Source organism: Bipolaris sorokiniana (genome assembly GCF_000338995.1).
Source record: "Bipolaris sorokiniana ND90Pr unplaced genomic scaffold COCSAscaffold_2, whole genome shotgun sequence".
In the NCBI taxonomy this organism is placed as follows: domain Eukaryota; kingdom Fungi; phylum Ascomycota; class Dothideomycetes; order Pleosporales; family Pleosporaceae; genus Bipolaris; species Bipolaris sorokiniana.
The window spans coordinates 1451686-1468377 of NW_006911896.1; the positions used below are offsets into that span (position 1 = coordinate 1451686).

Consider the following 16692-nt stretch of genomic DNA (forward strand, 5'->3'; position numbering starts at 1 on the left):
ATGTGCGTATCTCGCCGTTTGCACATGAGTTCGATCACGTCTCATCTTACCCACCTTCACCACAAAGTATTTAGAAATGATATTATTCTATGTACGAAAATGCTAGACGTTACGTATATATTAGTATTCTCAAAACTCATGTTTCTTTACTATAATAGTGTATAGCTACACCTCATTAGTCATGCTCTTTTTGGGTGGGTATAGTTTTCATCCGAATATTTCCGTCGACCAAAAGGAGATATAGAGATGTGGAGCGAGATGGATACAAAGGCGTTTTGGTCAGACTATCAACTGCTGAAGAGTTGGTGAGGTCCCAAGTAAGTGCATTGTCTGTGGTTTCATCTTAATGAACATTCTTTTCAAGAAACCAAGGAACCGAGAATGGAAAGTATGGCTACGCGCGGTAGCAAGATGTAATGTACTTTTCACAATCTGGTCTGCAAGAATCTGCCTCCTATCTGTAAAGATTAATCCTTACGCTTTACATTGGGTATTTAATGTAACAGTTAACCACATATCAAGCATTCTGCAATAGCAAATAGTGCTGGTCTCGCATTTGATAGCTTCTAGTGTTTGAGAGACGAAGTACTATTGCGACGACATTAGCTAACGCTGACTCAAATCAGCTCTGATATGTAACAAAAGAAACTCTGGCTTTCTGGAGGTCCTGCTGTAAACTGATCTCTGATACCATCCCAATACTGTTCTGCTACGAATCCGTCGGGAAGACGAATATCAAACTCATTCACCACTCTTGCAATGACAATCTGTAGTTTCATATTGGCTAATGTTTTACTAACGCAATTGTATGGTCCTATGCTGAATGGGATAAATGCGTTCTTATTGAGCACCAACTCAGGTTCCGATGTCCATCGTTCAGGCAAAAATTCGTCCGGTTTTACAAAGTTTCTTGGATCGCGAAAGATGGCGAAAGGCGGCATTTGCATAATTGTATTTCCAGGAATAAAATGCGAATTGATGTGTAATCAGATGATGGGGTGACGCGCTGAGGTGCAAAAAAGATTGATGGCCATAAACGCATTGACTCTTGTATCACTGCGTCAAGCATTGGAAGTGGCCGCTGGCAGTTGAAAGATACGCAGTCACGAAACTCCTTTCGTATCGCATCGACGTATTTCGGGTTTGTAGCAAGTTGCATCAATGTAAACGTCAACGCCGTAGACGTAGTCTCGCTGCCGGCACTGATGATGAGTCGCGATTCGCCATATAGTAGTTCTAGTCCAGCTTTATCGTTAGGAGTGTTCTTGATGAGATGTCCCACAAAATCGGTATTTCCATCTGTCCGCTTCTATTCTTTAATATCAGCATGGATGGAGCGGACTTCTTGGAACGCTTACGGCGATGCGCTGTCTCATTTGGGACACGCTCCAGTCTTGCCATTCTTTCATCGGCCCGGCAATTGAAATGACCACCCCAAGTGTGTCCATAAGCCTAAATGCTAAGTTTAGTCCAGGATACAATAAATATTTTTAATAGTTGTTGAAGTTCATAGTGAGTAACATACCAAGGCATATGGTACATAAGGCCCATGGTACATAAGGCCCATAGCAGATGAGCTACTATTGAAAGTATTGAGAATGCTTGCCTCTACTTCACTTTGTTTGCCTTCCAAAAATCCTATTGATTCGCCAAATGCAAGTTTTGACATAACGTCATAACTATAGTAGCTGCAATAGTGCAATGGTTCAGTCGGTTCGCCATTCTGTTTGTGCAGTTGAGCAAGCAGCTTATCTATAAACGCCTCAACGAGTGGAGAAAAGGTAGAAAGCGCTACAATTGTCAGTGGATAGCATCGTCTATGCTGTGTACAGAACTTACATTCTTTCATACCATTATCCCAAACCCTATGTCGCTGATGGTGGAAGACTTTGTCTCGGTTCAAACGAAGAGACTTTTCCATAACATCGTAGAAAGGTCCCTTGGTTGTCATGGAAGAAAAACCCAAAAGCGGTTGTATGGCACTCGGGTCGTAAATTGAAATTTCTCGGGGACCTATTGCCATCGTTGATCAGCCTCAAATCCGACAAACAAATCTTCGGAGCAAATGATCAAAGCCAACCGCATTGTTAACACTATCGGAAAGACATTCCATACCCGTTCTTACATAATCACCATACTCCTTTCGGAGACTCTGTTGTACGCGATGCCAATGCCATCTTGAATCCCAGGCCTGTTTGACAGTCCACAATTTCGACAATTTTGCACCAAATGGACCTGGAAAATGTCTGAGTGGATGCCAGAATGCATGGTATAACAAGATCCATAAGGAGAGAGTGCCCCAAAAGGCTACATATGAGACAACAGTTGGGCCGATACCCTGATAGAAAGTAAGGAGTAAGAAGAAGAGACTCGAAAAAACAAGTCCTGGGAGAAGAAGATGATCGACCTCCACGCGTCTCAAAACCAATTCGTGAAAACCAATTGATATGTAGAAGTGAACAAAGCACAATCAAAGCCTCTGAAGAGGGTTCCATCTTGAGATGTTGTGCATAAATTACCTCGCCGATATGAGGAGGAGTGGATATTTGTGTTATGCTACGCAATATGGGCATTAAGTAACGATAGACATACCTCAAGCCTAAATTGATCACGGCCGAATCGCTGCCCCTGGAACTAGTCAGTTCTCATACGCTCCATAGATTGCAACTGCGAAGACCGGTCTCACGAATCCGAAGATAGAAACAACCTGCATAACTAAAGAAGGTTCTGACGTTGCGGATTTTACGCCGGTTAGTAGCGAATAGCGGTTAGTTAAGCATCCGTCCATATGGCGGTACTTCAGGGACTCAGTCAACACCTCAGGAATTCTACGCTAGGACAATTCAACGCCTTCCTCGTAAGCGATACGAGGCTCTTCCTAGCGCTAATACATTTGCACATAGCACATAGTTAGTTGGTGTTCGATGTAGGAAGAGAATTCTGTGTAAGATCTTTTCCAGGTCTTACGGATTTTCACGTCAGCGTTGGTATACAGAGCTTTCAAAGACCGAGAACCACTAGCTGAATAAACTAAGAACACTTCGACCGTCTGGTTCAGGAGGTCATGCATGTTACATAGTACAAAGTCCCCATGCAGATACAAGCTAAACTGCAGCACCTTACTCTTTGTTACTTGTCGGGAATTTATAAGTGGGGCTACATCCATGCACAACCGAATCAAGGCCTCCTACTCCGTACATCCATTTGAAAACAGTAGGCATACCAGCATTCATACTTTGATAAGTACATCGCACGTTAGATGCATACTTACTTAACCTGACCTGACTTTATTTCATCCAAGTACATGCCAACTGGAACGGGCCGTTGCTGACTCGAAACTTCCTGGACTTTTCGAAATCTCTTTGGACGCTCTTCACTGATGCAGGGCATACTGTCATCGCCCGAAGGCGTGATACCAGACTTTAGTGGCACAAGATCAACTCTACAGCAACGGATACTGGTTTCATACAGCGCGATCACCGCAATTTCAACATTCTTCCTAGGCCTTCCATTGTATACACGAATCTTTCTCAATCGCAATCCAGGTTTTGATGATTTACTTGTTTTCTTCAGTTGGTTGGGATGCATTGCCTGGTTCGCTATATGTACTTTCGGTATGATCTCCGCTTTGTGGATAGTGAGTGAAAACTGACAGAATAACATTTCGATTTGGATTCGACCACCACGCCTGGAATGTCACGCCTGATAAGTTAACAGGATATCTCCAAACAATCATCGGAATATGCATCATCTACGTCTGGACACCAGCACTCACAAAGTTCTCTTTGCTCTTTCTGTATTACCGGATAAGCACTCAGGCTTGGATGCGAATCGCAATTTACGCGGTTGGGATATTGACATTTGGTTACAGTCTTTCTATTACCATTGTTGTCGTTGGACCTTGCAATCCCAACGCTCATACGGATGGCAAATGTTTGAAAGATCTGAACTTTTCTATGGCTATTAGTAGGTCATTATTCTAACTACTGGATTCAACTGTACTAATTGCTTGTAGTCAATATTCTCACGGGTTTCTTCATCATTCTATTACCGCTTCCAATGTTACACGCTCTTCAGTTATGCATGAAGCAAAATTTTCTTCTGGGTGTAGTGTTTACGTTAGGATCTGGGTAAATTTCCAAACATGACCTATTACGCTAGAATATCGACTAACCAAGCGGGAAATCTAGGATCATCATCGTCCCTATTGTTCAAATCATTTACGTGTACAATTTCATCGGCAATCCGGATGTTACATTTTACCAAGCCTCGGCTTGCATCTTCTCTGAAATTGAATTGAATGTAGAGGTCATTTGTGCGTCAATGGCTACATTGAAGCCTTTCTTTTTTCGACACATGTCCTTCTTGTTGTCTTTTTCCAGAAACAGCGAAAGATCTAAGAGTTGGGCTTTAAGTTGGCTAAGACCATTTCGAGGTTAAAACAAGAGTTATGTATTGGGCAGTCTGGATAATCATAAGGCGAGACCGATTCAAAACAAAGAGGAGTCCAGTATTCAAGTTTCGACTCAATTTTTTGTAACTTCGACAGAACAACCGTTGAAGGACAGTGATAGCACTGAGAGAATTATCGTAACCAATATGAGAAAAGACATATGATGGAGGTAACATAATTTACCGTACCCTACCGCCACGCGCGCGTGGCCCCACCAAAACAACCTCAAAATTAGAGTTATGGAGGCGCACTAGAAAGCAATCATTGTATTATATCTTAGCAATAGAATTATTAGACTCAGGCCCCCCTAGTCCGGCTTAAATGGTTTGGATCAATTGCCGATTTGTTCCATCGAGTACGTTGAAGAAGAGTGTCGAAACCATGGAGATCAAATTGGCAATCGATGTGAGCAATCGAAGTTGGCGTGACGCAATTATCTAATTCACCTTGTTGAGTACAATATACGTACAGAAAATTGATTTGAATACTCGCTGAATGGGCTTTCAAATAGGAATAGCTCAATTACAGGGTGATGATCGAAGATGACATAGAGGCGATCCTACATCCAAGCAGAACTTGCAGCGCACTATTTTGCTTGAGTGGGTTTGTTGCAGTGTGCTAGCCACTTTCGTGTGCACGATGATAGCGACCCAAGCTCCGGGGACTCTGGGGAAATTGTTGCGAGCGATGTATTTGGAACGGAGGAACTCTTTTCTACATTAAACATGTAACGGAATTGTGTGCCTTAGCGTTTTTTTATTTATCTGCTCCACCTCATATCTATTTTTATAGTTTTATAGTTTTTTCAAGCTTGGCAAAGGGTGTGACAATTGGGAGATACGCGGAACATCTCCATCCGACCATGAAAGTGATGTTTGAGAGATTACTATGATTTAAGAGCACTGATCGGTGTATCCTTTATGGTGAGGCACCGGCTGAAGACATCTATTCCCAAACGAGTTTGGTGGTGCCAGTGAATGAGGGTGTGAATCCTTAGGACCTTAAGCTGACGGGAGCAACCGCTGAAGTAGCCGAATTAAGAGCGAAAGTTATCAATGGACCTCAAGATTTATCCCCAAGCTCTTACACTCTGTTCTCTATCCGCTTAACCTAAACACCAATCATTTATGGTATCGGACTAAACTGCAACACTCATATTGCTGAGGCAAACTGGCCGACGCCACAGTAGTCGACGGTGTTTACGAAGCCTCCTGGAGCTTTGAATGGACCATTTTCTGATTTTCTGATTGACCCTATATGCCCACGAATCGACTATGAAAGCGAATTAGTAGTGATTATCGGGCAAGACTGCAAAAAGGCATTAAGCCCCAAGGAAGCACTGAATGCTGTATTAGGATATATAGTGGGCAATGATGTGAGTGGTAGGGACTGGCAAGCATCAGATGTGAGCGGCAACCAGCATGATTACGCCAAAAGCTCCGATCGATTTGCATCGATCGGCCCCTAATTGTGTCCGCCAACATCGTACCAGATATCGGGGAATTGAGGTTGCAAACCTCGGTGAGTGAGGAAGAGCGACAGGTTGCTCAGTTGGACGACCTCCCATTCGGGATTGGATCGATCATTATGCATCTCAGCATGACAACAACCTTGAAGCCCGGAATTGCTATCATGACTGGAACTCCTGGAGGTGTTGCTGCCTTCATGAAACCACAGGCTTGGCTTAAGAATGGTGATGTGAATGAAGTTATGATTACCAATATTGGGGCAATTAGGAATAGATTAATTTGTTGAGAATTGATTCTGAGGGAACAAATATATATTTCGATACTTTAATGTATGAAACTGATAATCGTGGAGAGCGAAGATAGTGTCATGTCTCACGGCGTGTATCTTACTGTATCCGAGACTGATAAGATCTCTCGCCCTCTATTATCTAACCAGACTTCCACGAAGATTCTGGAGCAGCTGGCCAATGTTATCAAACCTATAACTGAAGCCACTCGCAGGTTGCTAGAGTTTTTTAAATATATGCATATATGGCGGTGAATTAGAGGCTCTGTAATTACACATCTATCCGTTACTCCTCGCTGTTCAGGTTTATTTTCTAAAGACTAACTTCGTTCTCCATGGTAGTCCCAAATTCAGTTAAACTGACGCAGAATAAAAAATCCTCTATGTATGATTTTGTTGAATAAGGCACCCCATGGTTTGAACATGGCCCTCATTGCGGAAGGCAAAACCATCGCTCCTAGGCTCCGGATATAAGTAATCGTACTAGCTCCGGCCGACATCCGGTGCAGACCATAGTTCCAGTGCCGCTAATACCATGTGCTGACCAACACCAATTTTTGGTGTAATAATACATACAATTTACCGGAAATGACATTCGTTCCGAAACATTTTCGTATTGTATTTCGAGACGACCCCCCGTTTACCACTCGAAGATACCATTCCATTCTTGAGGGGCTTAAGTCGCCCTCAAACGATAGAGTTAACTATAACCCTAGTTGCTGACGGTGCCATTCATTGCATGACGACAAGTTACCTTGTCTATAGCCCTTGCCTTGGTTAGTTCATAGTTGCTCCATTTTGTTTTAACAAAAGTTACAAAGTTGGCTACCTATTGAGTATAGGAAACGTAGCTGAGCAACTGACTATTGGCAGTTATTCTATGGACATCTTGGTTGTATGGCTGTATACCGTTATTTTATTTGTGTCAAAATGACAATATGTAGCTGAAGAGTTCGGCTCGAGGTCGTTTCATGTATTGCCAAACCACTGTTTTACATAGCGGGATAGTTAGGACTTTCACAGCTAACAAGATCCTACATCTAGCTTGATAGATAAGCACATCGCCGTCATTGCCAACAGCAATAATGACCTTCCTATTATTTATGCCTGGGATATTCTGGACAGCGTCGGAGATGCTCACTGCTATGTATAGTTGGGGGGCAATGCCCTCGCCAATCTGGCCGACTCTTTAGAGGCTACTCTTGGTACATTGCGTGCTGCTGTTGACAGCGGCCACGCCAACAACAGTTTGCAGGTCGGCCAAAGCAATTATGATGCTGTCAAATTCCTTCTTCAAATTCAGGCAGTGGTCTCCATATATTACATGGCCAGCCGTAGAAAGTTCAGGGCTGTCAGACTACAAGTCTCTCAGCAAAAGCAACAGCCCGCAAGAAAAAGGCTAAGAACTATGTATTGTCGTTTCTCGAAGACCATGGTTAGAAAATGTCACTTGAATTTAGGAGACATAAATCAAAGCATCAAGATGCGTCCCTACGCGGCGGAAAATCCGATCTACCGAAATCAGCCCATCAAGTCGCAACGGCCGCAGGCGCCTTGCTGCAAATATCTCTCTCAAACTAATCAATAATCAATACAGGGGACTATTTCCTAAAGCTAGCAATAGACTAATCACACTCTTGTAATGGGCAGCGTCATGGGAAGGGCGCGCTCAAGTTATGTCATTTTCCGGTACGACAGTTTCTTCGCCGCGTAGGGACACACTTTACTAGCCAAAAAAACCCCCCAAGAGAAATGCACACATTGAAATGCTCAGTGTCCATGCAAGCGTTTCACTGTTGTCACGGTAGTTTGTCGCAATAGGAGTGTAGAAAAATATTTCCTGCTTTCAACGACTCGCCTGCTGTAGCCGCGTCCTCAAGAATGTTATCTTGGTGAACTTATCGCGTGTTGAAGTTGAGGTGGTGTTTTCATGAAATGATCATTAGGTCGTCATGCACAGTCTACTAGGCTTTGCTTATGGAATGATTACTGTATCAATTTCTTGACGGTTACTGCTGGATGTCCTGAAATTCACTCGTTCTAGCCGGGCCTCCTTCCTACAACTCAATAGTCTTGGAGTCATCTTATTGTGCTGGTGCACAGGGTTACTAGTAAACCTTGTGCAGAAGCTACGAACCCAGTTGCCAACAAGTATAAGATGGAAGCTCTCGTATACTGTAGATTACGTAGAAAGAAAACCAAGTTTAACTTCATTTACTCCTTATTTCAGTAATCCGCTATCTAGAGTAGCTTCTACTCGCGAAGTAACAAAGAAGTGCGCGAAGGTGAAGGTACTCGTACTCCCCATGCTAGGACTCGTGGTGCTACACACTCTACACCCGTTCATTATCAGACGAAAGTTCCACTGCATGACTCGATCGTCAAGGAAACGCTTGGTCGGCTGAAACGCGGCATAAAAGCGGGCAAATCGATATTGCGGCACAATTGCCATTGGCATGCACCAACTGTGGGGCAGTTGGCAAGGCTTAATCTAGCTTGACTTGCTTGTCGCTAACTTTAATCGATAGATATATGACGTAAATGTAGTATAATCGTAAAATTGATGCAGATAGATCGTATAAGAGAAACTCCTAGACAGCAGAGCTTAAATCGAGATGCGTGTCCCGTACGGGCGATTATCATTTACACAGTATGAGCGATTAGGGCGCACAGATGCTTTGGGAGTAGGCTGGTGCAAAACGGGTATGTAGGTCCCCGGATTCTCTTCCTCAGCATCCGTTTGGGAGTTACCGCTGTGTTCTTTAGCCGCCTGTGCGGGTCCCATTCCCGTAGCTACATCTGCACATCGGAAACCTTATGTACAATTTACCGCACTACGGTAGATATGCCCGATCCCATACAGGCTAGTTGGTCTTGTGGTATATTTATCTTACAGCAATTACACTCGTTCGAGGTATGTCTCCTTATTTTAGGCTCCTGCATGGAAGACTTGTCCTAGCGGCGCAGCTGAGCCCACGTCGCAACGAATGGATGCCCCCTGCGAATGAGTTCCCATAACTACTTAGGTGTCTTAGATTGACAAGAATCATCCCTCTGCATATGTAGGGCGTACGGGGCAGCGTCCTCTGCGAGATAATGAGCTTAACGGGTGTCGGGGGAATGTCAGCCATTAAATCAGGAGATCAAAGCAGCCAACTAAAAGACCTATATAACGAGGGAGTATAAATTACGTACCTTACCATCGTGGCATGCACAAGGCATAGTCTTGGCAGGGGTTTGTACATAACCCAGCAAGAAATTCACGGACTCTTCTGACTGAGGATTACAAACCCTACAAGTATGTAGTAGTAGACAATGAGCCCCGAAATTCCATCGTGTTGAACTTAGTCAGAACTCAATATTTAAGCCCAAGCTACCCATTACTTCTCTAAGCACAACGAACCGTACTTGTGAAGCACCTCGTTCATAGCATCGTTACTCATCCGCGAAAGACAACTCGAGAATCTGACATTGGGTATCTAGCATTATATCTAATGAGAACCTTTACATCTAATAAGGCCGCTATACAATAAATGTTACACAAAAGAAAGAAAGTATAGTAGGAGAGTGCTCGTACGATTAAGAATGCGAAGCGCAAAAAAAGAGTGCACACTAAGATAGGCGAGCTACCGCAAAGGCGCTGTAGACCCTGTGGTGAGGCTAGGTATAGCATGTAGATATTTCAGTAAGAGGCAATAGAGGATTTTGGATAAAATGGTTTACTAAGTTTTTCAAGGTTTGTCACAACGTGCATTTGATACCTATAATAGTTATGATATTTAATAAGGTTTTTGTATATTTGTAACATGTTTGTCCTCGGTATACAGTTGCCCAAGTCGTTAATAAATGTAAACATGGAAATCCGACCATCCTTTTACCTGTTCCTTCAGATCCAACTTTCCTACACATACTAGTTAAGAGGTAGGTTCGGGATAGATGCTACTGTACCTTAATGTACTGCTATCTTGGATAGCTAGCATTGGAACATATAGAATACAGAACTTGAATGAATTTCAGATTAAGACAAACTTTGATTGCATCTTTATCACCCTTCAAGTAAGATTAAAGAGAAGTACATATGCATTCGCAGACACAACAGCTCAGTACTATTTCTGTAACATCAAAATCGGCTGCCTAGGTTGAGGACCATCTCTGTGCCAGCCGATTTGGATGTCTTGAACTATGATGCCTATATACGCAACTTGGTATGAATACCTAGTTCAAAGCTTTGAGTAGCTGAGGGAGCATAACCTCCTCCGTAAAACCCCAAGTTGCAGCTGAGCTCTCTGATTCCCATGCTGCACCCGTCCAGTACGTGTTATACTGGCCCTGCATAGCATTCATGTCTTTGTAGAAGCCGTTTGCCACCGCATCACGAGAAGGGTACAAGAAGTAAGGAGAGTGATCCAACAACCCGTTGATGGTGGGCTTCTCACCCGGGGGCGATGTTGTGTTCATCGCCTTTTGAACAAACTCGGCTCTGCCCTGCAGGCTACTGGCTGCTTCCTCGCGAGTGATTTCCTTTGCACTGCTCCACCAGAAAGCGCGCGCTTCGACGTCTTTGATACCAGACTGCGAAATGCCGAGCGTTTCTGGCAGGGGTGGGATGCCTCCTTCAGCCGAGGGGTCCACAAGCTCGTAGCCGGTGTCCAGAGGCAGCCCAGTGCCGTTAAGAATGCACGTCCAAGTGTGAATATTTGAAAACTCCTTAGTGATCTTGATTTCGTTAGGTCGCAGATCGAGGAACGGAGCCAAATCGACGTAGCGAGGCCTGATTGCTATGACCAACTTCTTGGCGTGGATGGTCTGGGTGCCACAGGGTCTCTCAATGACGGCAGTCACACCATTCGCAGTTCGAGTAATCTTCTTGATGTTGCTTTCGAGGAGTACATTTTCCGCTCCTCCGAGTTTGTTGTACGCTGTATTGTAAATGATCTGATTGCCTCGGTTGGAAGTGTAAAGGCGATCGGTAGTGAACTCAAGGGTGCTGTAGTATTTCATAATGTGTAGCGTCAACAACTCCAGCGCGTTTCCTGCCTGTACATAAAACACATCGTATGCCATTGCGGTCGCGTTGTATTTCTTGAGCCACTCGCCCCAGGGCAGTAAGAGATCTTCGGGAACGGGATCCGGGAGAAAATAGCCAGGAGTCGAGAATAAATTGCCATATGACTGCATTTGCTTGAGGTAAATCTCATTTGCCGCAGTGGCATTTCCTGGCGCAGGAGTAGGGAGTTCTGCACCCGTTTTGTAATCCAGGTACTTTGTCGAGCCATTAGGGAAGTATCCTTCGTAAGGACCATATTCGACCCCAAGCTGGTGGAAGTAGTTTCTCGCAACCGAGGTGTTAGTGTAAAGAATCACACCATAGTCTGTTGTTTGATTGGTTTTAGGGTCAATGTACGTCGCGACGTTGCCACCCAGTCGAGCCTCTCTCTCGATCACAGCTACAGACTTTCCGCGTGCTGCTAGCTGAACTGAGGCATATCTAAGACAGTTAGTATTGTGGGTACGTGCAAAGGCGCATCTTTTGTACTTACGTTCCTCCAGAACCTCCACCTACAACAATAACATCGCGCTCGACAACAGAAGGACAACTGCCATGCGAGTACGAGGACGCTCTAACATAGGCATTGATTGGCTGCAGTAAGATGGAAGAAGCCAACAACGCCGAGGCTGTCGCTAAGGCAAACGAGTGCATGTTGAAAACCCCTAAAAGATTAAAGGCAGTAAAGCTTAAGAGTTGACTAGTACAGTTCACAAGCGTTGTAGCCGCGGTAAGAAATGTTAAAAAAATGAGCGGTTTAAAAGCTACAACGATGAGCCTCTTGAGGTTGAGTCCATATTGCTCCGATTACACATTGACACCAAAACAAAGTTTCGTTTCGATTTCCCCTCAACCATTCTGAATATCCACCCGTACTCGATTGGGATCTTCTCGGGAACGGTGGTTCGAATCCACACAACGGCCCGATTGCAAAGCCCCCTAAACAATAGTATTACAATCCCCGGCTACGTTGCCGATACATTACCGAAGACAACAAGGCTAGGATAAAAAACAACGGGTCGTCAGACCGGGTTCCCAGACATGGCCCGCTTTATATGCGTTTAACAACGTCTGTTTGGAGAAGCGATTCGGAGAAACTGTGCATGACTAGGCATGACTCTGGACATCGATCTTAGCTGAGTGATACATTATAAATGTCTATTTGGGCGGTGCAGAGGGGTTAGTCAGGGATGTCTTGCTGAGGAGATCGCTGAGAATGTTGCTGAGGAAGTCGTTGAGTTTGATGTTCGTTAATTCGACTTAGCTTCGGAGAAGTGCACTGCATCACCCCTATGGAAATTCGCGCTCTCTAATTTGTTTTAAGTAACACATACATATATCGATTGCCAATATTAGCAAATCAACAAAATTAGAACTCATAGCGAAGGCTTTGGACAGGACATAGTGCACCAAAACGTGCATACGCAAGTGCAAGCGCTGTATCTATTACGTGAAATCACTCAATATTGGTATTGGCAGAAATTCTGATTTGTGTAGATATCGATTTGATTCGTCCCCGTAATAAGGTAACTCGGGAAAATATTCGCAAGTCAGGATTGCATCGGCGATTTGCCAAGCCAGAGTAAACACTACTTACACAGAACGGGGTAATCTGGTCCATCGCTGCACCATTGCGATTGCACACGTTGGAATGGAGATGTCAAAAAAGCTTATTTCAACGTTTCTCAATTTCGCCCACGCAGCGGTCGAGGTCTTCTCGAATCGCACGAACAATCTGGCGGCCCCAAGGCAGTTCTTTACCAGAAAGAGACGCACCAGGGCTGGAGAAACGGACTTCAAAGGCTTGAACTACGTTGCCTGCCTTTTGGAGCTCTCTGAAAAGCACTGCTCGATGCAGTATTGTGGAGTCATCGTCGTCGAGATCGAGGGCGCCAAAACGTATCTTCATCGTCTTTAGGTCCACCCTCTCCGAATTGTACGTCTTGGTAACCACGACATTGTACCAAAACACAATTTTAGACAGTATTGTCAAATGAAGCAGTGCTATGTGCGAGTTTTCGGCACAATGACATTCGAGCAGCTGCGTCAACTCGTTCAGTGCGGCTTTGTTGGTGGCCAGCACCGTGTCCATGGAATGGACTGGGTGTATTGAAGCTTGTGAGGTGGATTCGATTGCCGACTTTGGTGATAATCCAAGAGTACTGTCCTTCCATTCTGATGTGCAAATTTTGGGGCGATACAACAGTGATCTCAGCACAGCAAGAGCTCGTGATTCGCATTCCACGGCATGCTCGGTGTTGTTCTTTGATTGCTCCACACCGCAATGGCTGAACATGTCAGCACTCACTGTGCCCTCTCCTTCTGTCAGATTTTGGTCCAACAATGATGCGTTGGTATGGAGAATCGAATGCGTATCACTTTGAGACATACAGTCTGAGCTTCCGAAATTGGACCATAGTAGGAAGTTAGACATATCCAGCTCGGAATCTGAAGGATACCGGTTGCTCGTGTTCTCAGAAAACGGACCCAGGTTGAGAGTGTCCCATGAGAGCAAGTCAACAGACTGTTGCGTGATGCAGGGCTCTGAGGCAGCTTTCGATGGTTGTGAAGGGATGACTTCAGGCTCGCTTGCGATGGACGAAGGTGTCGGCTGCTGGATGGTTGCTCGAGAACGTCTTGGCCGCCTTCCATGTCTTCGAGAAGGACTGTACTGGCAATACTCTTCGTTATCCAGACACCTTTGGCATGCTGGGTGACCTTTGTCGCACTTGACCTTGGCCGCCGTGCAGCTGTCACAGGCTTGACGAAGTTGTAGCTGATTAAAACCCATAGTTGTTGTCTTTGGGCTTGAAAGCAATGTGAGATGGTAAGGATGATGAGATTAAGTCTTGTTCAAAGTTTATGTTATTGTTATGTAGAGATATATACCATTTGTTGAAATATGTCCATGACAAGAGTTACCCTTGACCCTCGGAAGAATGATGCAGAATGCTCGACTGCAACTGCTTAGATAACCTTACCTATGAGAACCAAATCGTATTAGCATCAGGCATTTTGACTATAAGGCCCTTCTTTCAGACGGATCGAGGTATGGTGCCCGGTATATACAGTCGATCAAGTTTAGTACTAATAGCCAGGGTGCTAGTGAGAATTATCGAACCATGTCTCGCGATAATCGCGTTCCAAACCTTCTTTGATAGCACTTGCGTAATGCACAGCTCTCCTTGCAGCAACAAAGAACCTCGGCTACTATATTGCCTAGCTTGCTGCGTTGATCGTAGTTCTTTGCCAATCCTTCCTTAGCTAGTAAAGTCTTGTTTCAGAAGCATACTACTATGTACTTCTACCAAGTTTTCGCACCACCCACACGGCTCAAAAACTCTCTGAGTTTAATTACGTGAGCAAGGAAAGCTTCCGATGTCAGGACTACAGATTTGAGTAGCTGTAAGCGATCCCGCGTTGCTTTCTATCACACATTTTGATCAAATACGCCTGGTTGATACGAATGCATTGCCATGCAACTCGGGCGATTGCTCGCCGATTGCTTAGAATGTACATACATACGTACCTGCCGGTAGCCCAGTGACCAGCATGCATGATAGCGAACTAACATTGTGAGTCGCTGGCATCGCATAACCGATTAAATAAATCGCGATATTACTAGTACAGATATAACACGTTGCGGGCCTAGATGGTTGTAGGCTTCTCTCACCTGCTCTCGCTGCATGCGGCCAAATGAAGAGAAGCGCCGCCGTTCAGCCGTACACGTACCCCCACGTGCAGTCCAGCACTAGCAACTACTATACTGATTGTGAGAAGCACTACCCTTAGTGCATTATGCACGTTTCCACCTAAGCAGCAGCGTTAGTAGCCGATTACATTCGCTAAAACCAGCACGCTAGCAAAATATTTATGTACTCATGCAACAAGAGCGCCCTAAGGCTTGTCGAGGCTTGTCGAGGCTTACGACAACTTATTAGGAGTTGTCTTTGATAAAGATACGGGGCCCCTGTAATATCAGCATGGGCTAACGACTGGCAGACTGGATGATGGCATGTGAACATGGGAGAGTTTTTACTGGTGGTGAGATGTCTTAGTAAGATCCAAACATCCTAGATGAAAAAGCATATCGGAATTCTGATACCACTCCAAAAACGAGTGTTGTCTGTAGTATCGTGAGTGAACGGATGCTAGAACGAAGGAGTAAAGAGCTCGGCAGGTGTTACTACCGAAGGTACCCACTTCCCAGAAAAAAAAAGCGGGTAAACTTGTCTACAAGCTTTGACTATGTACACGTTGACACGATGTTGTTTCAGCCTTACCCAACGACAACCCCAACAATCACATCTGTTAATCGTTATTATGTGGGGTTTTAATCTATCTTAGTACTCTATAGAACATAGGAGGTGACTTTTGCCAGCTTGATTGCTCATCCTGGTTAGACCCATTCATTAGCCAGTATGTACTCTTTTAGCGTCGTTCGAGGCACGTCCGGAAATTTCTCGGCATCGACAGGCTCAATATTATAACATCCTTCATCCAGAAACACTGCGTACACCAACCCCACGATGTTTTTAAATCTCTTGTGCAGCTCTCCAGTTCCGATCGCATCTTCCCTCGCCTGTTCGATCATTTGCTTACAAGTCGTGACATCCATAATGTGATTGATGTGACACTTGCTTCCTCGCAACTGCTCATACGTCTCCTTCAAATCTAAGATTGAAAAAACGTCTGAGCAAAATCGGAAGTAGCCACCATTTTCAGCACCGTCACTTGTTGTGAGGGCAACAGTGAACTCCGCCACATCTTCTTCTGTGCTGAAGGGTGTTGGCGTTTTGCCTGCTCCGATCAAGTTGACCACTCTCTCTCCGCCTTCCTTCCGTACCCACAGGCTTGCGTCGCCTTCAAGTGACCCGGCGCCGGGAACTCCAAAAAGTGTCTTAGCCAAAACACCACAAAATGTATACAGAGGTTTGATGGGGCTCGTGAGGAGAGCCTGTCGAGCGAAGCATATCATTGCATCGTAACTCTCGATCACTCCAAGGGGCATGTGCTCCCAATCGGTATTCCAACTCACAGCATGAAATCGCTTGATTCCCGCACGCTCTGCAGCTCGCAGAAGCATGAGCTGAGCGTCTAACACAAGCCGAGGCTCTTCGTTCCAAGCAACAATGATAGCATTCACACCGGCACACGCTCCGTCAAAAGCAACACTATCGCTGAAGTCGGTCATCTCGACGAAGCTTTCCAAATGGTGACGAAGGTCTTGGGGCATTTTTTCGGCGTTGCGTCCCAAGGCCCGGACGCGATGTCCACGCTGAATTGCTGAATGGACGATGTATAGGCCCAATCTGCCTGTCGCACCCGGAATAAGAATGAGCATGCTGCTAAAGTTCTCAAATTTGATCCGCTCTTGTATTCTAGAGTTTTTATCGTGGTATGTGAAGAAGGAATCGAGGGCAATCTTGTCAAAAGG

General features: G+C 44.9%; 5 protein-coding genes across 5 annotated transcripts; 1 reads left to right on the plus strand and 4 right to left on the minus strand.

Moving 5' to 3' along the window:
• Positions 1–617: 617 nt before the first annotated feature.
• COCSADRAFT_349844 (uncharacterized protein) lies at positions 618–3070 on the minus strand (the record flags this gene model as incomplete). The annotated part of the gene is made up of 7 exons (XM_007697816.1): positions 618–909; positions 1047–1306; positions 1359–1452; positions 1557–1791; positions 1840–2013; positions 2116–2417; positions 2892–3070. The coding sequence occupies 7 exons, from the start codon at positions 3068–3070 to the stop codon at positions 618–620; spliced, it is 1536 nt and encodes a 511-aa protein (XP_007696006.1).
• Positions 3071–3379: 309 nt separating this feature from the next.
• On the plus strand, positions 3380–4440 carry COCSADRAFT_80627 (uncharacterized protein; the record flags this gene model as incomplete). The annotated part of the gene is made up of 4 exons (XM_007697817.1): positions 3380–3614; positions 3643–3966; positions 4016–4130; positions 4191–4440. 4 exons carry the CDS (start codon positions 3380–3382, stop codon positions 4438–4440), a joined length of 924 nt encoding a protein of 307 aa, XP_007696007.1.
• A 5816-nt stretch (positions 4441–10256) lies between these two features.
• COCSADRAFT_349854 (uncharacterized protein) lies at positions 10257–11995 on the minus strand. Its single transcript, XM_007697818.1, has 2 exons — positions 11749–11995; positions 10257–11696 (listed from the first exon to the last, which is right to left on the minus strand). Exons 1-2 carry the CDS (start codon positions 11907–11909, stop codon positions 10424–10426), a joined length of 1434 nt encoding a protein of 477 aa, XP_007696008.1. The 5' UTR covers positions 11910–11995; the 3' UTR covers positions 10257–10423.
• Positions 11996–12930: 935 nt separating this feature from the next.
• COCSADRAFT_349856 (uncharacterized protein) lies at positions 12931–14046 on the minus strand (the record flags this gene model as incomplete). Its single annotated transcript, XM_007697819.1, has 1 exon — positions 12931–14046. One exon carries the CDS (start codon positions 14044–14046, stop codon positions 12931–12933), a length of 1116 nt encoding a protein of 371 aa, XP_007696009.1.
• A 1608-nt stretch (positions 14047–15654) lies between these two features.
• COCSADRAFT_22837 (uncharacterized protein) lies at positions 15655–16599 on the minus strand (the record flags this gene model as incomplete). The annotated part of the gene is made up of 1 exon (XM_007697182.1): positions 15655–16599. One exon carries the CDS (start codon positions 16597–16599, stop codon positions 15655–15657), a length of 945 nt encoding a protein of 314 aa, XP_007695372.1.
• Between the last annotated feature and the right edge of the window lie 93 nt (positions 16600–16692).

What these genes read in the sequence shown, in the direction of transcription:
- COCSADRAFT_349854 (XM_007697818.1), bottom strand. Translation starts at nt 11,909, where the DNA reads ATGCACTCGTTTGCCTTAGCGACAGCCTCGGCGTTGTTGGCTTCTTCC. An exon ending in GGTGGAGGTTCTGGAGGAAC is followed by an intron (nt 11,697 to 11,748) that starts GTAAGTACAAAA and finishes TAACTGTCTTAG; the next exon opens with ATATGCCTCAGTTCAGCTAG.